Here is a 27,912-nt window from a genome sequence, read left to right as displayed (position 1 = left end):
TTCATGGAGCACCCAGAACATGCGTTGTTGAAAGATGGTGAGAATGAGGCCGGGCGCGGTGGCTCACGCCTGTAATCCCAGCACTTTGGAAGGCCAAGGTGAGTGGATCACGAGGTCAGGAGATTGAGACCATCCTGGCTAACACGGGGAAACCCCATCTCTACTAAAAATACGAAAAATTAGCCGGGCATGGTGGCGGGTGCCTGTAGTCCCAGCTACTCGGGAGGCTGAGGCAGGAGAATGGCATTAACCCAGGAGGCAGAGGTTGCAGTGAGCTGAGATTGTGCCACTGCACTCCAGCCTGGGAGACAGAGTGAGACTCCGAAACAAAAACAAAAACAAAAACAAAACGGAGAATTGGGGAGGAACTTAAAGGGTGGTCTTCAATGAAGTCACAGAATTTAATTTAGGTACAATTATAAAAAGCATGATTACATACAAAGGGATTTAAAGTAAGAAAGTTTAACAATCACATTAGAATTTTAGAAAGTACTGTGAGAGTAGCCTGGAGGATGTGTTGGGGAGGAAGAAGCTGAAGTCAGGGACATTAGTTAGGAGATTATTGCAGTATTACAGGTGAGATTCAAAAAGAACCTGAAATAAGATATTGAACTGTGGCAAGCATGTGAATAGTACTACTTCACAACGTACACATCACATGGCCCTACTTTGTGACTTCTGATTAACGACAATCCTTATTGTCATTGGGATAAGACGAGACACACGGTCAGTCCTTTGTATCTGAGGTCTCCCTATGCAGACTCAACTTGGGATACAACATATAAGAAAAAATAAAAAAATAATAATACTACAATGAAAATAATATAAAATACAAAACAATGCAGTATAACACTATTTAAATAGGATTTATACTGTATTAGGTATTAAAAGTAATCTAGAGAAGATTTAAACTATATGGGAAGATGTGCATAGGTTATCTGAAAATATGCCATTTTACATGAAAGACTTGAGCACTTATGGATTTTTGTGTTGGAGGGATGAAAGAGGTGTCCTAGAACCAACACCCTGTGGATATTGATGGACAACTGTATTTTGAAAATATTTAGGATATATTTAAAAAGAGGTAGAGTTGACAGTCTTTGTAACACTTTGGTCCTGAAGAGGAAAGGGCAGAATAAGGTCTCAAGATTGGTTATAGATACAACAACAAAAAAAGAAAACCTCAGGTCAATAACCTTAATGAACGTCAATGAAAAAATCCTCAACAAAATATCAGCAAACCAAATTCAGCAGCACATCAAAGCTTATCCACCATGATCAAGTAGGCTTCATCTCTGGGATGCAAGGTTGGTTCAACATATGCAAATCAAGAAATGTGATTCATCACATAAACAGAACTAAAGACAAAAATCACATGATTATCTCAATAGATGCAGAAAAGGTTTTTGATAAAATTCAACATTCCTTCATGTTAAAAACTCTCAATAAACTAGATATCGAAGGAACATACCTCAAAATAATAAGAAGCATACATGAAAAACCCACAGTCAATATCATACTGAATGAATGGGCAAAAGCTGGCAGCATTCCTCTTGAATGCCAGCACAAGACAAGGATGCCATCTCTCACCACTCCTATTCAACACAGTTTTGGAAGTTCTGGCCAGGGCAATCAGGCAAGAGAAGGAAATAAAGGGTATTCAAATAGTAACAGAGGAAGTAAAACTATCCCTGTTTGCAGATGACATGATTCCATATCTAGAAAACCCCATTTTCTCAGTTCCAAAGCTTCTCAAGATGATAAGCAACTTCAGCAAAATCTCAGGATACAGAATCAATGTGCAAAAATCGCTAGCATTCCTATACGCCAACAACAGACAAGCAGAGAACCAAATCATGAGCGAATTCCCATTCACAATTGCCACAGAAAGAATAAAATACTTAGGAATACAGCTAACAAGGGAGGTGAAAAATCTCTACAATGAGAACTATAAATGACTGCTCAAATAAATCAGATATGACACAGACAAATGGAAAACCATTCCATGCTCATGGATAGGAAGGATCAATATCATTAAAATGGCCATCTGCCCAAAGCAATTTATAAATTCGATGCTATTGCCATTAAACTGTCATTCACATTCTTCACAGTATTAGAAAAAACTATTTTAAAATTCATATGGAATCAAAAAGAGCCTCAATAGCCAGGCAATCTTAAGCAAAAAGAAAAAAGCTGGAGCCATCACGCTGCATGACTTTTAAACTACACTGCAGGGCTACAGTAACCAAAACAGCATGGTACCAGCATAAGAATAGACACATAGAATGATGGAACAGAGTAGTGAACCCCAAAATCAGCCCACATATCTACAATTATCTGATCTTCAACAAACCGGGCAAAAATAGGCAATGGGGAAAAGATTCCCTATTCAATAAATGGTACTGGGAAAACTGGCTAGCCATAAGCAGAAAATTGAAACTGGACCCCTTTTTTTACACCATATTCAAAACTTAAGATGGGTTAAAGATTTAAATGTAAAACTCCAAACTATAAAAATCCTGGAAGACAACCTAGGCAATACTATTCAGAGGCATGGACAAAGATTTCATGATGAAGATGCCAAAAGCAATTGCAACAAAAGCAAAATTGACAAATGAGATCCAATCAAACTAGAGTTTCTTCACAGCAAAAGAAACTATCAGCAGAGTAAACACACAACCTACAGAATGGGAAAAAAATTTTTGCAAATTATGCATCTGACATAGGTCTAAGATCTAGCATCTATAAGGAACTTAAAACAAATTTACAAGAAAAAAAAACCCATTAAAAAGTGGGCAAAGGACATGAATAAGCATTTCTCAACAGAAGACATAAACATGGCCAACAATCTTATGGAAAAAAGCTCAACATCCCTGATCATTAGAGAAATGCAAATCAAACCACTAAGACACCATCTCACACCAGTCAGAATAGCTGTTATCAAAAAGTCAAAAAAGTACAGATGCTAGTGAGATTGTGGAGAAAAAAGAACACTTACACCCTGTTGTTGGGACTGTAAATCAGTTCAACCGTTGTGGAAGACAGTGTGGCAATTCTTCAAAGACCTAAACACAAATACCACTGAACCCAGCAATCCCATTACTGGGTATATACCCAAATGAATATAAATCGTTCTATTATAAAGACACATGCACACTTATGTTCACTGCAGCACTATTCACAATAGCAAAGACATGGACTCAACCTAAACACCCACCAATGATAGACTGGGTAAAGAAAATGTGGTACATAACACATGCAGTACTATGCAGCCATAAAAAAAAGAATAAGATTATGCCCTTCGGAGGGACATGGATGGTGCTGGAGGCCATCTTCCTTAGCAAACAAACTCAAGAACAGAACACCAAATACCACGTGTTCTCACTTGTAAGTGGGAGCTAAGAGATGAGAACACATGGACACATAGAGGGGAACAACATACACTGAGGCCTACTGGAAGGTGGAAGGTGGGAGGAAGGAGAGAATCAGAAAAAAATAACTAATGGATACTAGGCTTAATACCTGAGTGATGAAATAATGCATGTAACAAACCACCATGACACCCGTTTACCTATATAACAAACCTGCACACCCTGCACATTCCCTGGAACTTAAAAGTTAACAAAAAATAGATTGGTGATAAAGTTATTATAAGTGGTAGGGATTTTCTTAATCCAGACAAAATTCAGGCGAGGATCATGTTTTATGTGGCAAAATAAACATAGGAGAAATATTGAGTGAAGTTTTGGTTATCTTGAGTTTGATTTTCCTGGGCAACATTCACGTGAATATTTAGTGGAGCACCGGTTAGAGATCTGGTCTAGAGAGTTTGATTTGAGTATCTTAAAATCAATGTGATCACTGAAGACATGAATGCAGATAAGATTATGCAAAAAGAGGATCTAAGCTGAGAAGAGAAGACAGGGGTAATGAGAATGGAATCTTGGCCAACATCAATGCTTGAGGGAAGAAGATAGCATTCAGTGGAGCAGTCTAATAAGGGGAAAGCAAGAAAGGAGAGAATGGTGTTGTGTCTGGAATTGGTGGGTTCTTGGTCTCACTGACTTCAAGAATGAAGCCACGGACCCTGGCGGTGAGCATTACAGTTCTTAAAGATAGTGTGTCCGGGGTTTGTTTCTTCAGACGTTCAGATGTGTCTGGAGCTTCTTCCTTCTGGTGGGTTCGTGGTCTCGCTGTCAGGAGTGAAGCTGCAGACCTTCATGATGAGTGTTACAGTTCTTAAAAGCAGCCTGTCTGGAGTTGTTCGTTCTTCCCAGTGGATTCGTGGTCTCATTGGCTTCAGTAGTGAAGCTGCAGACTTTCGTGGTGAGTGTTACAGCTCATAAAAGCATGGTGGACCCAAAGAGTGAGCAGCAGCAAGATTTATTGCAAAGAGCAAAAGAACAAAGCTTCCACAATGTGGAAGGAGACCAGAGCCAGTTGCTGCTAACTGACTTGGGCAACCTGCTTTTATTCCTTTATCTGACCCCACCCACATCCTGCTGATTGGTTCATTTTACAGAGAGCTGATTGGTCCACTTTACCGAGAGCTGATTGATCCGCTTTGACAGAGTGCTGATTGGTGCATTTTCAATCCTTGAGCCAGACACAGAGTGCTAGACAGAAAATGTCTCCAAGTCCCCACCAGGTTAGCTAGATACAGAGTACCAATTGGTATACTTACAAACCTTGAGCTGGACACAGTACTGATTGGTGTATTTACAAACCTTGAGCTAGACAGAGAGTACTGATTGGTGCGTTTACAGTCCTTGAGCTAGACACAGAGTGCTAGACAGAAAAGTTCTCCAAGTCCCCACTAGGTTAGCTAGACACAGAGTACTGATTGGTGTATTTACAAACCCTGAGCTGGACACAGAGTACTGATTGGTGTATTTAGGATCCTCTAGCTAGACATAAAAGTTCTCCTAGTCCAGAATGGTGTGAACCCCGGAGGCGGAGCTTGCAGTGAGCCGAGATCCGGCCACTGCGCTCCAGCCTGGGCGGCAGAGCGAGACTCCATCTCAAAAAAAAAAAAAAAAAAAAAAAAAAAAAAAGTTCTCCTAGTCCCTACCAGATTAGCTAGATACAGAGCACTGATTGGTGCACATACAATCTCTGGCTAGATATAAAAGTTCTCCGAGTCCCCATCCGCCTCAGGAGCCCAGCTGGCTTCACCTAGTGGATCCCGCACTGGGGCTGCAAGCGGAACTGCCCTCGCCAGTCTAGAGTCGCGCCTGCACTCCTCAGCCCTTGGGTTGTTGATGGGACCGGGAGCCACAAAGCAAGGGCGCCCCTGGGGAAGGCTGCCCCCTGCGGGGGCCCACCACAGTGGGGGAGCTCAGACATGGTGGGCTGCAGGTCCAGAGCCCTGCCCCGCGGGGAGGCAGCTAAGACCCGGCCAGAATTTGAGTGCAGCACAGGTCGGCGGGCGCTGCTGGGGGACCCGGCGCAACCTCCGCAGCTGCTGGCATGGGTGCTAAGCCCCCCACTGCCCTGGGCGGATGGCCGGCCCCTCAGTGTATGGGGCCCGCGGAGGCCGCGCTCGCCTGCACTCGGACTGGCCCGTGAGCGCCCTGCAGGCGCAGCCCGGGTTCCTGCCGGCACCTCTACCTTCACACCTCCCGGCAAGCAGAGGGAGGCAGCTCCGGCCTTAGCCAGCCCAGAGAGGAATCCCACGGTGCCATGGCGGGCTGAAGTGCTCCTCAAGCGCCGCCAGAGTGGACACCGAGGCCGAGGAGGCGCTGAGAATGAGGGCTGCTAGCATATTGTCACCTCTCAGTGTCACAAAAACCTAGTAAGAAGAACCTTTAGTGTCAAACATCACACAGGGTAAGATGTAGACTGAAAAGAGGTTATTTGACTAGAATCTACAAGGTCTCTGATGATCTTAATGAAAACAATTTCGAAAAATAATGAAGGCAGACAATTAATTATAGTAGATGGAGGAGTGAATTTGGGTTGGGGAAATAGAAAAGATACATGCAGATTATTTTTTCCAAAAATGCTGGGTATAAAGAGAAGTTATTTTGATAATTTGTTGTAAAACATTGCCCCTTTCCCTTTTGTGTGTTCCCCACCACTCCCCTGCTGCCCCCATTTTCTCTTCTCGGGTAATACAGTTCTATTTTAACATCTTAACCCACCCAGTCAATGAACAGGGATAATCTAGGCACACTTGGGAATTGTCCCTGTCAGTGTACCAGCATTTATTAATAGAAGACTTTGATTCAGCATTATTCTTTGGCCGCTGAAGGTTTGTTTAGTCACCCTTTTTGGGTGCCTCATTCTTATCTAATATTATGTTATTTTAAAAAAAGTTAGCTTTGAGATTTTTGAAAACAAAAACTAGTTGAAAAATGAGTAGATACACTATGAACCGTTAACATACGTATGTTTAGTGACCTCACTAGATAGTAAGACTTATTTTAAACATACTCCTTCCCGTAATTAAATCACTAATCCAAGTATATATGAATACTTAGTTAAGCTTATTGTCTCTGAAGGATCCTTTTCTTTATTTTCTGCCATCCAGCTTCGTGTTCAGTACTTTGGTCCTATGCTAGAATTCACCTTCTGCTTATTATTGTGTAAGGGCTGCTATTCTTACTACAAAAAGTTTGTTGCCAGTATTTCTGTTGCTATGGCTGCTGAACTGCTGCTTTGTGCTCTAAAAATCATATTAAGCAAGGTTCCATTTATCGTTGGATTAATTATTAGAGTATGTACTCTAACTACTTTGAAGGCATTTGACGCTGTGCTTTCCCGCTAACTCTGCTCTGATATTTCCACAGGATCAATGTGGTATTTTTTTCTATGGCTATACTGTCCATCTCTTTCTTGCCTCCTAGCCACTCAGATAAGCCTGGTCTCTGAGTAAATTGTGGCTATTTACAGAATTTCTAAGGCTTCACTTATTCTATTGCTTCCTCTTAGCTTTTTGTAAAGGGTAGTTATATACCTCCTAAAGGAAAGCTTGTTGGGGAAAAACAGTTTAGTAACATTTAAAACAAAAACCATTTCTAACTTCCATCACATGCATACTTAATTTACGACATGCACACATATGAAGATATATCTACCTTAAATAATCATTAACACATATAAATGATCGCCAGTATAACACATAAGACATTGCAATTTAGCTTTTCTATTCCAATAATATACAGTGGGCCTTATATCAATAAAGATAATTGGTTTTTTAATTGCACAGTGGGTTTCTAGTTAAAGATTAATATTCTAACCCTCTTTCAAATATACTCTTGTCTAAACCCTTGATTTTAACCCTGTTATAGGGTTAAGTCTTCTCTGCTTCTGTCAAAAGCCAGGCTAAGGCAAATTCATCAGGGAAAAACCAGGCTGGAAAACAAATGTAAACTTTGTACTCTTTGAACCTCTTTAAACTTTATCCTTGTATTAAATTTGATCGCAAGAAAAGCTCAACATCTGCTCTTTACAAAGTTACAATTTCGTGGTGAAGCCTTTGGCTTTTTTTCTTTTTAATGAAACTGCTTTCAAAGGCAAGATCCATTATGTTGCTCAACACCCTCCGCAGAAAGAGCCTTGCGACAAATACCTCTCAGAACTGAGGATCAGCAAAGAGATGTTTTGATGAATTAAAGTGTTCTTCTACTAGGCTGTGAGTGCTATCCAGCCCATTCTATTTTGAGTTTACTTGGCTGTTCCAAGCCTACTATGAAGCCTTGACCTCTACTGCTATAGCTTTTCTCAGGCAATGTTACTGTTAGATAAAAAGCAAAGTAGTAGTTTAATCTTTCTATTCTTTGCTAGCAGTTCTTAATCTTATTTTCTCCGTTCTATAATTCTTATTTTTTTGGTCACCTGCTTTAAATGAAGAATAAAGAATATTTACCTTTTTAAAGCCTCCCATTTTTAGTTAGAATTTCTCAAACCCTGACCTTTTTCCAAATGTTTGTGGCATCATCTCCCTTTCCTGTCCTGACACTATTCTTGAACACCATTAGAAAAATAGGCTAAAAGAATATTGTATAGAAGTTCCTTCCTAATCTGTGTATATAAAAATCTATGATTAAGATTTTATGTATCAGAAATATTAGTAGACTAAAAGGTAGTTTAGATATATTTAAGCTGATAGCTTGGTTCATTTAAAATAAATTATTCCATATGATGCTAACACACAATTTGGTAATTTTTTTTTGTTTGTTTTTCAAGGCTTTACCTGAGTAATGTGGGTAAGAAAATGCCTAAATCATGTAATCAGTATTTCCAAGTTTATTAAATGATATGATTTATATGGATAGCAATCAGTCGTCTGCTTAAATTTGCCTTATTTCAATTTCTAATTTAGAAAAGCAGTGTTTGTTATTGGTGATTAATAACCAATTTGTTATTGGTGATTAATTTAAAGGATCACAACATTTTTAAGCAAAGTCAAATTTTATGAGTCAGAAAACTAAAAGTTTTTAAAACAGATAAATGTGGATGTCAAATTCCAATTCTTCATAATTAGAATGTGGTCAATGAATGCATTTTTTAACGTTTGAGAAATGCATTAAACCACTGATTTTCTCAATAACTTTTCACTAAAGAAAGGAGTAATATGCCTAAGTGAGTATTTATTATTGCTTTTTTTTTTTACAACAGTTCTAACAGCACTTATTCTTCTGCAGTAAACAGAAGGCCTGTAATGTGACTGCCCATCATTGTAAAGATGCTATAATACTCAATACTCTATCTTCCTTTCCATCTAATTTGAAGGATGTCAGCCCGTTCTGGCACTGAAGAAGAATGACAATTAGTTTGCTTTTTGAGTATGATTACTATCTTTCTGCTCTTAAAGACTTCTTTATGATTTGCTTACATTTGATCTTTAGAAGGAATTGCAAACTGAATCCAGACACTGGAAGGTGCTCTGAAGAGGGGGAACCAAAGATGGGGACCTGCATAGGACTGAATAGGCCGGCATATGTAGGAATGAATCAAAGGGCAAGAGTGAAAGTGAGAGACAAATTAAGAAAACTCTTACTCAAATTGTCATGTCTGAAGTTCTGGGACCAGTTCACCTTCTAACAGTATTGGATAGGGCTTCTGCATGGCTTGCTTTAAGAGAAGTGACATTATATGAACACAGACAAACTTCAGCATTTGCTGGAAATAAAAAAAATGCCAGACTAGATTTGACATCAATAAAAAACATTAAATTCTTTCCTCACTTGAATCACCCTATTCAGTTCGACTTGTGTATCAAACAAAGACTGTTAATACCTCACTTCCATAGTCACTGAATTCTTTCACTATGATGAATGTTTTCAGTTAAACTCTATTTATATACTTGCTTAATAAGATTATGGAAAATTACTCAATTTTTTAATTGATTTTTTTTCAGACTTGAAAAAGTCTAAGCACATTAATTATGGCCAGTTGAATGCATTATGCCACATTAGAGGACAACACAGGTAAGCTATTCATGCATTTCTTTTTCTGTCATTCAAATGAATATGAGTATTTTTGTTTTAGGGATAAAGTATAGTAATAAACCATTGCTGGCTCTCACAGGTACCTGATTTATCACACAGATAAAAACAGTTGAAAACCTGGAGGTTATTTCTTCAGATTGAAGGGGCAGAATATATATGTCATACCTTAAGGAAACAATTTAGTGTGAAACAAACATAACTCATCCCTAGCTGGCCCTTTCTAGTACTTAAAAAGCAGTCATAAGGGGAAAAGCCTTAAGTGGTTGAAAACACACATACTGAGTGAAGTAAGTACCTGAGCAGTGAATAGGGAATGCCTCGTTGAAATATACTGGAACCAGAGAACTAGGAAATATCACTGTTCAAAGCTCAGGATTCCTAAGATGTGTGATACTTGAAGATTTAGTTTTAAAAGATCTATTTCCTTGACAACTCTTTTCTCCAAGTGGGATTTTCAGAATTATAAAACTGGTTATTTCCTTCCATATCCATCAGTGTCCATCCTCCCTCTTACCTTCCTTCACTCATCCTTCATGGGACTGCTGAGGAATGCCTTAGGTTTGCAGAGTTTTCTCTCTCTACTTTAAAACATCTCCAAGTCACATCCTTGTACTTTGCAATCCATTTCAAATTATTTTTATATTGTTGTGTGTCTTCTCATTTCTTCTTTCTCAGAGAGAGAGAGAAGAAGGCATTCAACTTTGATATTGCTTGGATTTCTGTCAAGAGGGATCATTTTCCCCTGTGCATTGCTGCCTCCTCCTCGCTCCCAGTGCTTTTCGACATGGACTAAAGAATGAGGTCCACACACTCCCGAGACCTATTGCCTGGTGTGACTCCTGTGTCAGCCTCTTACCCTCTGTGTGACTTTATACTGCTTACTACATTTCTCTGCCTTGGTTTTTTCATTTGTAACGTAGAGATAACAATAGTACTCACTTTAAAGGGTTACTAGGATGATTAAATGAGCCTAATATATGTAAATAGTGTCTGGCACGTAGGGTTCCAGAAGTGTTAGTTATTTTTATTATTATTGTTATTCAGAAAAGCTCATCCAATATTTTAAGTGTCTTGAAAAATGTTACCATCCAGGCTTTGAATCTGTCTTATATGTTGGTCCCTTTTCTAATGCATGAGAAGCTAGTCAAGGCTTTTGGAACTAAATGGCCTTTTTGTTTTCATTTTCCTTTTGCTTTCTGGCCCAGACTCATTTCATTTTTCAAAATACTTCTAGATTTTTTTCTCTTGGGGGATCATAATAAGAGAGATTGAATCATCTAGATCTAGCTCTGTCAAAGTATCCCCTCTAAATAAATGTGATCAGCCTTCCTCTTCCTGGATTGAATCATTCCTCTTGGGCAGTGTCCTCTCATGAGACAATTATCTCATTCAGGTCCAGTCTGGCTGTACTGCCTGACTCCCTCTAGTAAGTCTTATGTTTACTGTGTCTTCTGTTAGAAACCCAAATCCTGAAATTGTTGGATGTGTTCTTTTGGAGCACTGGTACACACTAGGGGGCTGGGGGGAACAGGTTTTAAGGTATGTGCATATAGGTTTTGCATCATTCTGTTAGAAATACAATATATAGTTACAAATATAAAATCAGATGTGAAGATGAATATTTACTTGGGGTGAGAATAAAATTACAACAAATTAATAAAAGCTTAGAAGTCCGGTCCTTTTTCTCCCTTGACATTTCTTTAGACAGTTTACCAGAAATACATTCACGGGAATTATTTAAAAACTTCAGAATTCAAGTGATTTCAACAAATTGAGAAGCAATTTAGGAAAAATGTATTTCTCCATATTATTAGTTCTTTATGTATTATAGATGAAAAATGACCAATAAATTACACTTTTCCCCTATAATAAAAATAGGAAGGCTGAGAATTAAATAATTCAAGGTTTTACATTTTTGTACATGAAACTCACAAAAGGCATTAGTTTTGATTCTAAAAAAGTTTCTTCTATTAGAATAAAGGCAGTAGGTTGGTATATTATCCTAGGATTTTTTTATTGAAGATAAAATAAAAAATTAATAACAAAGGGAGGATGATGTCACTTTGGATTTTTAAATTTTTGAGTGCAAGATTTTTCATCCTAGTAGACTACAAACTCCATGAAGGCAGATTTGTTTTATTTATTTTAGTGCTTCCAACTCCTTGACATTTGGCATAGAGTTCAATGTTTTGCATTGGATTTTATTTTGATGTTCAATAGAAATAAATATCTTCTGATGATTCAAAAAATGTACAAGACTTTTCTGTGTTGATTATAAATAAGTTAGGATAGATTCAGACTTACAGTTTTTCTTTTTAGTATTGTCTGGAGAGCAGATTCTTTTTAAATATTACTTTTAATCAGGAAATCTTAATTATATGCATATCTGTGGTAAAATGTTTTTGTATATGTACACAATGTGAAATAATTAAATCAAGATGATTAACATATCCATCACTTCTCTTACTTTTTTGTGATGAGACATTTGAAATTTGCTCTCCTGGCTATTATATAAACAATATATTATTATTAACTGTAGTCACCTGTTGTGCAATACATCTTAAAAACCTTTTACTCTTGTCTAATTGAATCTTTATACCCTTTCATCAACATCTCCACATTCCTCCCCAGCAACCTAGCTCCTAGTAACCACCATTCTACTCTCTGCTTCTGTGACTTTCATGTTTTCAGATTCCACCTCTATGTGAGATCATATGGTATATGTGTTTCGGTGCCTGCTTTATCTTACTTAGCATAATATCCTTGATGTTATTCATGCTGTTGCAGAAGAATTTCCTTCTTTTTAAGACTGAACAGTATTCCACTGTGCATAAGTACTACATTTTTTTAAAGCCATTTATTCATTGATGGACGTTTAGGTTGATTTCACATTTTGGCTCTTGTGAAAAGTGCTGCAATAAACATGGGAATGTAGATATCTCTTCAACATATTGATTTCAGTTTCTTTGGATAGATACCCAGAAGTGAGGTTCCTACATCATATGTTAATTCTATTTTTAGTCTTTCTGAGGAAATGCCATACTGTTTTCCATAATGGCTAAACTAATTTACATTCCCACTAACAGTGTACCTGTATGAGGGTTCCTTTTAGTTCAGGTCCTCATCAGCACTTACCTTTCTTTTTGATAACAGTCATTCTAACAGATATGAGGTAATATCTCACTGTGGCTTTAGTTTTCATTTCCCCATTGATTACTGCTATTGAGCATTTGTTATTTTTTTTCATGAACACATTGGCTATACATATGTCTTCTTTGGCAAAGTACGTGTTCAAAAACTCTGTCCATTTTTAATCATTTTTTTTTCCTTGCTACTGAGTAGTTTGAGTTCCTTGTATATTTGGATATTAATTCCTTATTAGATATATAGTTTGCAAATATTTTTCCCATTCTGTAGGTTGTTTCTTCACTTCGTTGATTGTTTCCTTGATTGTGCAGAAGCTTTTAGTTTGATGTAATCTCATTTGATTGTTTTTTCTTTTATTGCCTATGCTTTCAGATCATACTCAATAAATCTTTGCTCAGACCAATGTCATGGAGATTTTCCCCTATGTTTTATCCTAGCAGTTCTATGTTTAAGTTTTAGATCTTTTGTATTTAATCCATTTTGAGTTTATTTTTGTATATGGTGAGAGGTAAGGGTCTAATTTCATTCTCTGCTGTGGATATCTGGTGTTTTAAAGCACCACTTGTTAGAGAGACTGTCCTTTTTCCATTGTGTGTTCTTGGCAATTTTGTCAATAATCAATTTATTATAACTGTGTGTGTTTATTTCTGGGTTTTCTATCCTGTTCAATTGATCAATGTGTCTGTTTTTATGCCAGCACCATACTGTTTTGATTATACTAGCTTTATAATATATTTTGAATTCAGGGAGTGAGATGCCTTTGGCTTTGCTCTTTTTGCTCGAGACTCTTTGGTTGTTTGGGGTCTTTAGTGGTTCCGTACAAATTTTAGAATTGTTTTTTCTATTTTTGTGAAGGTGACATTGGAATTGTGATGCAGTTTGCCTTGAATCTGTATATCACTTTTGGTAGTATGGACATTTTAACCATATTAATGGTTCTAATCAGTGAACATGGATATCCTTCTATTTGTGTTTTCAATTTCTTTCATTAGTGTTTCAGTATACAGATCTTTAAACTTTTTTGGTTAAATTCACACTAAGTAGTCTATTTTGTTGTTGCTATCGTAAATAGAATTATTTTTCTAGGATTTTTTTGGGTGGTTTGTATATAGAAGCATGACTAACTTTTGTACATTGATTTTGTATATCCTGCAACTTTACTATATTTATTTATTCTAATAGCTTTTGGTGGAGTCTCTAGGCTTTCATACTTATCAGATTCATTTTGTCTGCAACTAGAGACAGTTTCCCTGCTTCCTTCCCTATTGGGCTGAATTTTTTTTTTTCTTTCTTTTGCCTAATTGCTCTGGCTACGACTTTCGATACTATGTTGAAAAGAAGTAGTGAAAGTGGGCATACTTGTCTTGTTCTTGATCTTAGATGAAAAAATTTCAACTTTTCACCTTTGAGTATAGTGTTAGCTGTTGGTTTATCATATATGGCCTTTATTATGTTTATGTACATTCCTTCTATTGAGAGTTTTTATTATAAAAAAGGTCAAATGCTTACAAAAACTATAACCCATGAATACTTGAATACTTATAAAAATTATCACCCATGAACAGCTTTTAGTCCAAAGTTCATTTATAAATTTACTGTCAAGCATTCAGAATTTTCCAAAGACACAATATTATGGAATCACAGAATTGTAGAACAGGAAGTCAACTCAATCCTCTAGTGGAAACTCGTTAACCTAAATATGATTGTTAATCGTTGTTCTTTAAAACAAAAAAGCTAACTAACAAAGTCATAGAGTACCCAATTTTCCTTAATTTGCTCAAAATATATCGAAATGTTATGCTTTTATAATAAAGAGGAAAATAACATTTTAAAATTTATAGTAATTAATGAAAAATTTAAAAATTGAGTGTTTCTTTCTCACTGTTTCAGTACCTTTAATTAGAAAAGTATTAAGAGTTTGATACCGATAATTATGATAATTTTAAGGAGGTTCCTGGAAAACCATAAGGCCTTTAGAGTATATTCATTATTAATTTTTGTTTCAAAATATCTTACTTTCCTCTTCTCTTTTTTCACTCACAGGATGTTGGTGAGAACCTTTCTTTTTCTTAATGAGAATGTTTTGATAATTCTGTTGGCTTTCCAGACATAATTAGACATGTATTTTTGTCTTAAAAAATAAAGAAATAAAGAAATAGGGGACTTTTATTTTTATGGATATAAAGTTTGAAAGAGAAAGGAAAGGTAGGAGAGCTTTAAAAAGATGGTTTATGTACACATAAAAGAAATGATCTGAGCTTTGAGCCATTAAATATTGCTTTGTCTGGAATGAAGCCATTTTTTATTTTGAGGTTTCCTCTGATGACCACTAGCTGGCACTGTCAATCCAGAACAGTCCTGTCTTTTGGGATGGCTGAAAATGTGGGCAGAGATTGGTGGGATCTTACATTTATTCAATAGGTTGTTAACATTTATTCAATAGGTTGTTAATTCAAGTCATGCCTATTAATCATATTTTACCTAACATGTACACTCTTATAGCCAATTGTTTAGGCAAGGTTTTCTACCTCGGGCGGTACCTTCACTAGGGGGCATTTGAAATGTACACATATTTATAGTTATTACCATGACTCAAAGGAAGTAGGGATTTTAAACCTTTAGTAATGTACAGTAAAATCTTGCACATTGTCCCAACCAAAATGTCAGTAGTTCTCCTTCTGCCATCCTCCCTTCTTCTTAAGGAACACTGGTTTAGACGATATTATCTTAAACTTTCTCAAATTAGAGGAGTTGCTATAGATAATTGCTAAAGATTTCATTAACCTTCAGATTTCCCTAGATCTTGATTTCAGAAACAAACTCATTCTTTCCTGAAAACTCACTTTCTTTCTCTATTTCTATACGTATCACTACAGTTAGACTGTAAACTCCTGGGGAAAAAAAGCAACACTATTTGTTTGGTGCACCTGGGAATTTTTATTGCTTATTTCAGTGCATGATACATAGGTGACATTCAAAAAATACTTGTGGAAGGCCTGCATTTACCCAGTAATTAAAGCATGAAAATCTTGCAGGCATGTTTTGTTACCTTTTCTCTTTATTTCTCCATGTGTTATAATTAGATTCTACTGCTCCATTGTATCTCTACTGTTTATCACTCATTTTTTAATCTACTACTCCACTCTAGCTTTTATTACCTGAATCCAGGACTACCAAACTTCTAAGTGGAATTACATTCTCAAATCTCTTCTCATCTTAATTCCACATTTTGTACTAGAACAAGTTAAATCTATTTTATTCACATGTTTTAACAGATTAATTTTTGAATACTTTTGGCTTTATAAAAAATTTGAGTAGAAAGTATAACTTCCACATATACCTTGACCCCTCCTTCCTAGTTTCCCATATTATCAATATCTTGCAGAAGCATGGTAAGTGTGTTGCAATTTTTAGCCAGTGTTGATATATTACTATTAACTAAAACCCATTTACTTTAGGGATTACTGCTTGTGTTGAACATTGTAGGGCTTTTGACAAGTATATAATGATGTGGGTCAACCATTCCATGTAATGATGTATGTTCAACATTACAGAATAGTTTTACTACTCTAAAAATCTTCTGCTCCATCCCTTCTCCCTCCCTTCTCCCTAGCCTCAACCCCTGACAACCACTGATTTTTTCCTATGTCTCCATAATTTTGCCTTTTTTAGAATGTCATATAGTTGGAATAATACTGTATATATTATTTTCAGATTGCCTTCTGTCTTCGTCTGTTTTCTGTTGCTGTAAAACAATATCAGAGATTGGATAATTTATAAAGAAAATAAATTTATTTCTCACACCTCTGGGGGCTGGGAAGTCAAAGGGCATGAGACTGGCATCTGTCAAGGGTCATCTTATGGTATAAGGGTGGAAAGCGAAAGCAAGCTTTTGAAAGATAGAGAAGATAGAGAAAGACCCCAAGGACTAGACTTGCTTTGTATCAACTCTCATGATAATTAACCTGCTAATGTGATAATGGCATTAATTCATGAGTCGTACCCTCATGACTCAATCACCTTTATTAAGCCCCACCTTACAACACTGTGGCACTGGGGATTAAGTTTCAAAAGCGTGAATTTTGGGTGGCACATTTAAACCACAGCAGCTTCCTTCACTAAACAATATGTATTTAAGTTTTTTTCTCTGTGTGTGTGTGCGTGTGTGTATTTGGCTTGATAGCTCATTCCTTTTAATGCTGAATAATATTTATTGTATGGATATACTAACCTACATATATTTGTGTTTCATGCTTAATTTTTATTTCATGAATTTATTGTATGGATCTACATATATATAGTGTGTGTGTGTGTGTGTGTGTATGTGTGTGTATTTGGCTTGATAGCTCATTCCTTTTATTGCTGAATAGTATTTATTGTATGGATATACCACGAGTATACCACATATTGTATTCAAATACAATATGATATATCTTTTATATACAAAGACCACACACTTAAACATAAATCTATATATTAAATATCTACTGGTTCACTGAAACGTATATAAAGACACAAAAAAGGCTAAAATAATATTCACTGATTTAATATGGGTTTTCTCTGAGGGTGATGAAAAAATTCAGTGTTAAGCGATGGTCAGAATAGTGGTCAAAATAAAATTCAAAGTAACTTATGTTGTTTTCAATTTTACAAGAGATTTTTCTGTTGCATGTGTACTCTTTGAATTACTAATTTAAAAAGAAATGAGTGCACAAATTCAAGATTTACTATAAAGCTACAGCAATCGAGACTATGTGGTATTAGCAAAATAGACAAATGGATCAATTAAACAGAATACAGAGGTTATGAATAGACCCACACAAATATGTCAACTGATCTTTAACAGAGGAGCAAGCCAATTCAATAGAGAAAGTATGGATTTTCAATAAATGATACTAAAACAACTGGATATCCATATCCAAAAACAAAAAATTATGTGTCTAGACAGAGACCTTACATTATTCACAAAATTAACTAAAAATGGATCATAGACCTAAATTTAAAATGCAAAAGTATAAAACCATATAAGATAACAAAGGAAAAAATCTAGGTAACGTTGGGTTTGGTGATGACTTCTTAGGTAATACACCAAAAGCATGACTGATGAAAAATAAAATGATTAAGCTGAACTTCCTTAAAATTCAAATCTTCTCCTCTGCTGAAGACACTGTTAGAAGAATAAAAAGGCAATGCAATTTACTTATGTAACAAACCTGCACGTGTACCCCTGAACCTAAAATAAAAGTGAAAAATAAAAATAAAAAATCTGGTTTATATACCCAATGGAATACTATTCAGCCCTAAGGAAGAATGAGATCTTGCCATTTGCCACAACATAGATGAACCCAGAGGCCCTTACGTTAAGGTAAATAAGCCAGACACAGAAAGTAAAATACTTCTTGATCTCACTTATATGTGAAATTAAAAAAATTGCAAATACAGAGATAGAGAACAGTGGTTACTAGGGGCAAGGGTGAAGGGAGGAAATGGGGAAATGTAGATCAGAGGACACAAAGTAGAATATATGTAGGATGAACAAGTGAAGATATCTAATACACAATATGAGGACTATAGGCAATAACATTGCACTGTATTTGGGATTCAAACTAAATGAGTAGATTTGAGCTGTTCTTGCCACACACAATAAAAATGGGTAACTATATGAAATGATGGATATGTTAATTTGCTTCCCTATAGAAATCTTTTTATTTTCTGTGTGTATTCTATAACATCATATTGTACACTTAAATTATACAGTAAAAATAAAATTTAAAGATACTGGTAATTCTGGGAGGGCGGAGCAAGATGGCCGAATAGGAACAGCTCCAGTCTCCAACTCCCAGCGCGAGCGACACAGAAGACCGGTGATTTCTGCATTTTCAACTGAGGTACTGAGTTCATCTCACTGGGGAGTGCCGGACGATCAGTGCTGGTCAGCTGCTGCAGCCCGACCAGCGAGAGCTGAAGCAGGGCGAGGCATTGCCTCACCTGGGAAGCGCAAGGGGGAAGGGAATCCCTTTTCCTAGCCAGGGGAACTGAGACACACAACACCTGGAAAATCGGGTAACTCCCACCCCAATACTGCGCTTTAAGCAAACAGGCATACCAGGAGATCATATCCCACACCTGGCCGGGAGGGTCCCACACCCACGGAGCCTCCCTCATTGCTAGCACAGCAGTCTGTGATCTACCGGCAAGGCAGCAGCGAGGCTGGGGGAGGGGCGCCCGCCATTGCTGAGGCTTAAGTAGGTAAACAAAGCTGCTGGGAAGCTCGAACTGGGTGGAGCTCACAGCAGCTCAAGGAAACCTGCCTGTCTCTGTAGACTCCACCTCTGGGGACAGGGCAATAACAAACACAGCCGAAACCTCTGCAGACGCAAACGACTCTGTCTGACAGCTTTGAAGAGAGCAGTGGATCTCCCAACACGGAGGTTGAGATCTGAGAAGGGACAGACTCCCTGCTCAAGTGGGTCCCTGACCCCTGAGTAGCCTAACTGGGAGACATCCCCCACTAGGGGCAGTCTGACACCCCACACCTCACAGGGTGGAGTACACCCCTGAGAGGAAGCTTCCAAAGCAAGAATCAGACAGGTACACTCGCTGTTCAGAAATATTCTGTCTTCTGCTGCCTCTGCTGCTGATACCCAGCAAACAGGGTCTGGAGTGGACCTCAGGCAATCTCCGACAGACCTACAGCTGAGGGTCCTGACTGTTAGAAGGAAAACCGTCAAACAGGAAGGACACCTACACCAAAACCCCATCAGTACATCACCATCATCAAAGACCAGAGGCAGATAAAACCACAAAGATGGGGAAAAAGCAGGGCAGAAAAGCTGGAAATTCAAAAAATAAGAGCGCATCTCCCCTGGCAAAGGAGCGCAGCTCATCGCCAGCAACGGATCAAAGCTGGACGGAGAATGACTTTGACGAGATGAGAGAAGAAGGCTTCAGTCCATCAAATTTCTCAGAGCTAAAGGAGGAATTACGTACCCAGCGCAAAGAAACTAAAAATTTTGAAAAAAAAGTGGAAGAATTGATGGCTAGAGTAATTAATGCAGAGAAGGTCATAAACGAAATGAAAGAGATGAAAACCATGACACGAGAAATACGTGACAAATGCACAAGCTTCAGTAACCGACTCGATCAACTGGAAGAAAGAGTATCAGCGATGGAGGATCAGATGAATGAAATGAAGCGAGAAGAGAAACCAAAAGAAAAAAGAAGAAAAAGAAATGAACAAAGCCTGCAAGAAGTATGGGATTATGTAAAAAGACCAAATCTACGTCTGATTGGGGTGCCTGAAAGTGAGGGGGAAAATGGAACCAAGTTGGAAAACACTCTTCAGGATATCATCCAGGAGAACTTCCCCAACCTAGTAGGGCAGGCCGACATTCAAATCCAGGAAATACAGAGAACACCACAAAGATACTCCTCGAAAAGAGCAACTCCAAGACACATCATTGCCAGATTCACCAAAGTTGAAATGAAGGAAAAAATCTTAAGGGCAGCCAGAGAGAAAGGTAGGGTTACCCACAAAGGGAAGCCCATCAGACTAACAGCAGATCTCTCGGCAGAAACTCTCCAAGCCAGAAGAGAGTGGGGGCCAATATTCAACATTCTTAAAGAAAAGAATTTTAAACCCAGAATTTCATATCCAGCCAAACTAAGTTTCATAAGTGAAGGAGAAATAAAATCCTTTACAGATTAGCAAATGCTTAGAGATTTTGTCACCACTAGGCCTGCCTTACAAGAGACCCTGAAGGAAGCACTAAACATGGAAAGGAACAACCGGTACCAGCCATTGCAAAAACATGCCAAAATGTAAAGACCATCAAGGCTAGGAAGAAACTGCATCAACTAACAAGCAAAATAACCAGTTAATATCATAATGGCAGGATCAAGTTCACACATAACAATCTTAACCTTAAATGTAAATGGACTAAATGCTCCAATTAAAAGACACAGACTGGCAAACTGGATAAAGAGTCAAGACCCATCAGTCTGCTGTATTCAGAGACCCATTTCACACGCAGAGACATACATAGGCTCAAAATAAAGGGATGGAGGAAGATTTACCAAGCAAATGGAGAACAAAAAAAAGCAGGGGTTGCAATACTAGTCTCTGATAAAACAGACTTTAAACCATCAAAGATCAAAAGAGACAAAGAAGGCCATTACATAATGGTAAAGGGATCAATTCAACAGGAAGAGCTAACTATCCTAAATATATATGCACCCAATACAGGAGCACCCAGATTCATCAAGCAAGTCCTTAGAGACTTACAAAGAGACTTAGACTCCCATACAATAATAATGGGAGACTTCAACACTCCACTGTCAACATTAGACAGATCAATGAGACAGAAAGTTAACAAGGATATCCAGGAATTGAACTCATCTCTGCAGCAAGCAGACCTAATAGACATCTATAGAACTCTCCACCCCAAATCAACAGAATATACATTCTTCTCAGCACCACATCGTACTTACTCCAAAATCGACCACGTAATTGGAAGTAAAGCACTCCTCAGCAAATGTACAAGAACAGAAATTATAACAAACTGTCTCTCAGACCACAGTGCAATCAAACTAGAACTCAGGACTAAGAAACTCAATCAAAACCGCTCAACTACATGGAAACTGAACAACCTGCTCCTGAATGACTACTGGGTACATAACGAAATGAAGGCAGAAATAAAGATGTTCTTTGAAACCAATGAGAACAAAGATACAACATACCAGAATCTCTGGGACACATTTAAAGCAGTGTGTAGAGGGAAATTTATAGCACTAAATGCCCACAAGAGAAAGCAGGAAAGATCTAAAATTGACACTCTAACATCAAAATTAAAAGAACTAGAGAAGCAAGAGCAAACACATTCGAAAGCTAGCAGAAGGCTAGAAATAACTAAGATCAGAGCAGAACTGAAGGAGATAGAGACACAAAAAACTCTCCAAAAAATCAATGAATCCAGGAGTTGGTTTTTTGAAAAGATCAACAAAATTGACAGACCACTAGCAAGACTAATAAAGAAGAAAAGAGAGAAGAATCAAATCGACGCAATTAAAAATGATAAAGGGGATATCACCACCGACCCCACAGAAATACAAACTACCATCAGAGAATACTATAAACACCTCTACGCAAATAAACTGGAAAATCTAGAAGAAATGGATAACTTCCTGGACACTTACACTCTTCCAAGACTAAACCAGGAAGAAGTTGAATCCCTAAATAGACCAATAGCAGGCTCTGAAATTGAGGCAATAATTAATAGCCTACCAACCAAAAAAAGTCCAGGACCAGATGGATTCACAGCTGAATTCTACCAGAGGTACAAGGAGGAGTTGGTACCATTCCTTCTGAAACTATTCCAATCAATAGAAAAAGAGGGAATCCTCCCTAACTCATTTTATGAGGCCAACATCATCCTGATACCAAAGCCTGGCAGAGACACAACAAAAAAAGAGAATTTTAGACCAATATCCCTGATGAACATCAATGTAAAAATCCTCAATAAAATACTGGCAAACCGGATTCAGCAACACATCAAAAAGCTTATCCACCATGATCAAGTGGGCTGTATCCCTGGGATGCAAGGCTGGTTCAACATTCGCAAATCAATAAACATAATCCAGCATATAAACAGAACCAAAGACAAGAACCACATGATTATCTCAATAGATGCAGAAAAGGCTTTTGACAAAATTCAACAGCCCTTCATGCTAAAAATGCTCAATAAATTCGGTATTGATGGAACGTACCTCAAAATAATAAGAGCTATTTATGACAAACCCACCCACAGCCAATATCATACTGAATGGGCAAAAACTGGAAAAATTCCCTTTGAAAACTGGCACAAGACAGGGATGCCCTCTCTCACCACTCCTATTCAACATATTGTTGGAAGTTCTGGCTAGGACAATTAGGCAAGAGAAAGAAATCAAGGGTATTCAGTTAGGAAAAGAAGAAGTCAAACTGTCCCTGTTTGCAGATGACATGATTGTATATTTAGAAAACCCCATTGTCTCAGCCCAAAATCTCCTTAAGCTGATAAGCAACTTCAGCAAAGTCTCAGGATACAAAATTAATGTGCAAAAATCACAAGCATTCTTATACACCAGTAACAGACAAACAGAGAGCCAAATCAGGAATGAACTTCCATTCACAATTGCTTCAAAGAGAATCAAATACCTAGGAATCCAACTTACAAGGGATGTAAAGGACCTCTTCAAGGAGAACTACAAACCACTGCTCAGTGAAATAAAAGAGGACACAAACAAATGGAAGAACATACCATGCTCATGGATAGGAAGAATCAATATCGTGAAAATGGCCATACTGCCCAAGGTAATTTATAGATTCAGTGCCATTCTCATCAAGCTACCAATAAGTTTCTTCACAGAATTGGAAAAAACTGCTTTAAAGTTCATATGGAACCATAAAAGGGCCCGTATTGCCAAGACAATCCTAAGTCAAAAGAACAAAGCTGGAGGCATCATGCTACCTGACTTCAAACTATACTACAAGGCTACAGTAACCAAAACAGCATGGTACTGGTACCAAAACAGAGATATAGACCAATGGAACAGAACAGAGTCCTCAGAAATAATACCACACATCTACAGCCATCTGATGTTTGACAAACCTGAGAGAAACAAGAAATGGGGAAAGGATTCCCTATTTAATAAATGGTGCTGGGAAAATTGGCTAGCCATAAGTAGAAAGCTGAAACTGGATCCTTTCCTTACTCCTTATACGAAAATTAATTCAAGATGGATTAGAGACTTAAATGTTAGACCTAATACCATAAAAATCCTAGAGGAAAACCTAGGTAGTACCATTCAGGACATAGGCATGGGCAAAGACTTCATGTCTAAAACACCAAAAGCAACGGCAGCAAAAGCCAAAATTGACAAATGGGATCTCATTAAATTAAAGAGCTTCTGCACAGCAAAAGAAACTACCATCAGAGTGAACAGGCAACCTACAGAATGGGAGAAAATTTTTGCAATCTACTCATCTGACAAAGGGCTAATATCCAGAACCTACAAAGAACTCAAACAAATTTACAAGAAAAAAACAATCCCATCAAAAAGTGGGCAAAGGATATGAACAGACATTTCTCAAAAGAAGACATTCATACAGCCAACAGACACATGAAAAAATGCTCATCATCACTGGCCATCAGAGAAATGCAAATCAAAACCACAATGAGATACCATCTCACACCAGTTAGAATGGCGATCATTAAAAAGTCAGGAAACAACAGGTGCTGGAGAGGATGTGGAGAAATAGGAACCCTTTTACACTGTTGGTGGGATTGTAAACTAGTTCAACCATTATGGAAAACAGTATGGCGATTCCTCAAGGATCTAGAACTAGATGTACCATATGACCCAGCCATCCCATTACTGGGTATATACCCAAAGGATTATAAATTATGCTGCTATAAAGACACATGCACACGTATGTTTATTGCAGCACTATTCACAATAGCAAAGACTTGGAATCAACCCAAATGTCCATCAGTGACAGATTGGATTAAGAAAATGTGGCACATATACACCATGGAATACTATGCAGCCATCAAAAAGGATGAGTTTGCGTCCTTTGTAGGGACATGGATGCAGCTGGAAACCATCATTCTTAGCAAACTATCACAAGAACAGAAAACCAAACACCGCATGTTCTCACTCATAGGTGGGAACTGATCAATGAGATCACTTGGACTCAGGAAGGGGAACATCACACACCGGGGCCTATCATGGGGAGGGGGGAGGGGGGAGGGATTGCATTGGGAGTTATACCTGATGTAAATGATGAGTTGATGGGTGCAGCACACCAACATGGCACAAGTATACATATGTAACAAACCTGCACGTTATGCACATGTACCCTACAACTTAAAGTACAATAATAATAAATAAATTAAAAAAAAAAATTTGATGATACTAAAAATATATGTAATTTTCAATTTGAGATTTTCCACTTAGTTCTTCAAGATAGATTGGCTATTCTTGATAGTCTCTTGTTATTAATCATCACTGTGATTCCCTCCTTTGTTTTCATAAAGATCTTATATATAACTCTTTTATATTTTATATCTAACATAGGGTAATTTATAGGCTTAGGGATATAAATCTGATGTTGTTGCTGCTGGCTTGCACTTATGGCAGCTTATCTTTCCAGGTGATCTTTCTGTGAAAGATTTGCTTATTAGCATGTAGTAGTAACATGTGGCCTAAATTATGAAAAATTCTTCAACAGAAAATTTATATCTATCTCTTCCTAGACTCAGTGTGCACCATCAAGCTAAGCTACTCCATTCTCCTTCAAGAGTCCTTCCACAAAGATGGCTGGGCTCCCCTCCTTGTTCCTCGGTCATGGCTCAATTCCTCCCACCCATGCTCCTTCGTATCAATGACTGCCTTTAGAACACCGTACCCCTCCTCTCTGCCCATTGCTCACATCTCAAGTATCCACTCACTTTCCCCCTTCTTTTCTTGCAATGTGGTGGGCCTTGGAGACCTAGGTCACCTTTCATAAGACCAGTAATGCATCAGAAATTTGTTATGCAGGATATGTGCAACAACAGGGCTCTTTAGAGAATCAAGACTGCCATGCTGCAAAAAGCTTGAAGACTTTTTTTCTTTTTTTGCATTTTGGCATGTGTGCATATAAGGTGTGTTCTAAGGTGTGTTAGAAGGTGTGTTCTTCTAAGGTGTAAGATAGGTTCTACCCTACCAGTATATGAGTGCCAGATATTTCCTTTTTAATAGTTCTGTTCTAATGATCAACGTTTTTCCTGAGTCTGTGTCTAGGTACTTTTTAACAAATCTTTCTCATAACTAGATTTTTCTAGTCTTAATAGCGTTTAACATGACAGGCACTGCATATATATGTACTGCTACAGGAAGATTTAATGGTGACTCACATTCTTGTCCTTTTTTCTATTAAAAGTGAGGCTTCTAGCCCTGTGATTTTAATAAAAATTTAAAAACTGTCTGATATCTAAATGCTGTACATTCTGTACCTGGATTTACATTAACAGTTAACATTTTTACATGCCTAATATACTATTAACAGTGGGTCTGAAGTTTTACTTTTATTATTTCTAGCTACTATAACAATCCTAAAGATAGGAAGTCCTTTTCTAAAGATAAAAAAATAAATGAAAGGTTTAAATACTTCATATAAGGTTATAGGACTTCAGTTTTATGTGCAAATCGTATATTGATTCTCAAAATAGGGAGAACTTTAGTTAGTTATTTCAGGGGAAGTAAATTTTTATGACTGATCAATATCTCTCTTAAGAGGTTTACATTCAATCTTGCAGTTAATTTTGTCAAACAGATCTTTAAATTTTCCTTTAGTACTTTATGAAAATGAAAAGTTTGAGATTAATCTTAATGTTTAATTGTGATAGCATGTGGAACTTCTTTGAAAAAATATAATTTTGAAGGCATAAAGTCATTGGCTATGAGCTTTGTCCATGAATAAGGCTAGAAACTCACATTTCCAAAAAAAATTTTAAATAAGAACAGAAGACACTGAATAGTGTGAAACTTTGTAGTGGCCTAATGTTAAATACACTGACATTTTTAAGGAATGTTTATTTTTCAACTCATATTGTAATAAAAGAATGACATGCATTATGAAAATGTGTTTATATATGCAATATACATATCGTATATATAAAATATAGAATCAGCTTAATTCTTATCAAATGTACCTGCCTCCTTTATCAGGATATCACTTGTATTTCTTTTAATTTTCATCAAATACGTGTGTAGGTGCTATGATAGTTGTAAGACAAATTCAGGAGGAAACAATCTATAAGTGATTGAATATATTCAACTTTTATGACTTGCTTTAGTTAACTTAAAATGAAAAATGTGAATTGCCTTAGGGCAAACACATAAATATAATTAATCAATAAGCATCTTATTAAAAGCTTATTATGTTTTCAGACATATGAGCAAAACTGAATGAGATGCAGAAGAAATATTGCATTAGGGTATTTCTGGTTGCTATAGATAAACACTAAATCTCAGTAGCTTTACACAATATAATTTTATTTCTTTCCCACATAATGCTATAAAGGGGTGCTTTTCATTGACAGTTTGTTCTTTTAGTTTAGAAACTCAAGCCTCTACTAAACATTTGCTCTTCAGTCTTTATTGTGTGGCTTCCAAGGCCACCTTGTTCCTCTGCATCAAGCTGGAAGGGAAAAGGACCTTGAGAATCTTCTGTGGAAGAATCTTTTTTGGCACATCCTTCTGCCTTCTCTTTTATATTCCACTGGGTAGAACTCAGCCATGAGAACACCAAGTAGATTAGCCTAGAACAGGGGAAGGGTGATCACTTAAAGCCCTCGGTAGTATTACCTGACAGTACGACGTGTTCCTTCCTTCCTTCTCTACTAGATTGTGCCTATGATGAGAAATGGAAGACCCTTAATCTTAGAGCAAGATGATTGGAATGTGTTCACTTATTTTGCTAGTTATATAAGCATAGGCAGGTAATTTAAACTTTATATGCATCATTTCCTTATCTGTAAAATGACAAACACATTTCTAAATAATAATACATCCAAATCTAATATAGTCAGTGGTTTTATGTCTACTTTAAAGGCTTCCGTATGCTCCTCCAAACTTTATCTTCTTTTTCGGCACAGGGCTAGACTACATTTACCAACCTCCCTTGTAGTTAGGGAGACTGCATTTATCTTCAAATATAGTCACACTGGGTGTTAGAGCTTTAACATACGCCTTTTTGGGAGAGGGGGAACCATACAATCCATAGCAGTTATTAACATTTAAAAATAAGACATTTTTACATGAGAGTACAGATTTCTGACTTCTGTAGAAAACTACAGGATCTGAACACATTGAACTTCTATTAATACATGTGGTCTTAAGGGCGAGGTCACAGGTCCCTCCATGTGGACATGGTCTTTTCAGTTTACCACAGTTCCCACCTTATGATACTTGCTTGGATATGATAAGCATTTAATTTTGTAATCCCTGTATATAGAGAATCCTGAGAGTGCTCTAGAGTTCTGCTGTGTAAACCTATATATTTTGAATGTATTTCCCTTTCATCTGCTTGAGGAAGTTGGAGTTATTTTCTTATAGATGAGTTCATTGCAGGTAAGCTTCAATGAAGTGGCAACTTCTTTGTCCATGGGTAGTATTTACTCATAGCCTGGTAAATCACAAAAAACATCTTCAGGACAGAGTTGAAGGGTGAAATAGGTATTTAGGTCCATGATCTACTGTCCAACTCTACCATAATTCTAAACAT

The 27,912-nt window shown here is 37.3% G+C and overlaps 1 protein-coding gene across 1 annotated transcript in view; it reads left to right on the top strand.

The window, feature by feature from the left end:
* CNBD1 (cyclic nucleotide binding domain containing 1) overlaps window positions 1–27,912 on the top strand; it is a 594,524-nt gene that overhangs the window by 12,832 nt on the left and 553,780 nt on the right. Inside the window, exon 2 of the mRNA XM_050801223.1 lies at window positions 9,365–9,434. Within this exon, the coding sequence (XP_050657180.1) occupies window positions 9,365–9,434 (70 nt within the window). The remainder of the gene's footprint in view (window positions 1–9,364; window positions 9,435–27,912) is intronic.

This window comes from Macaca thibetana, chromosome 8 (assembly GCF_024542745.1).
Source record: "Macaca thibetana thibetana isolate TM-01 chromosome 8, ASM2454274v1, whole genome shotgun sequence".
Lineage (NCBI taxonomy): Eukaryota > Metazoa > Chordata > Mammalia > Primates > Cercopithecidae > Macaca > Macaca thibetana.
This window is presented reverse-complemented; position numbering and strand designations above follow the sequence as displayed.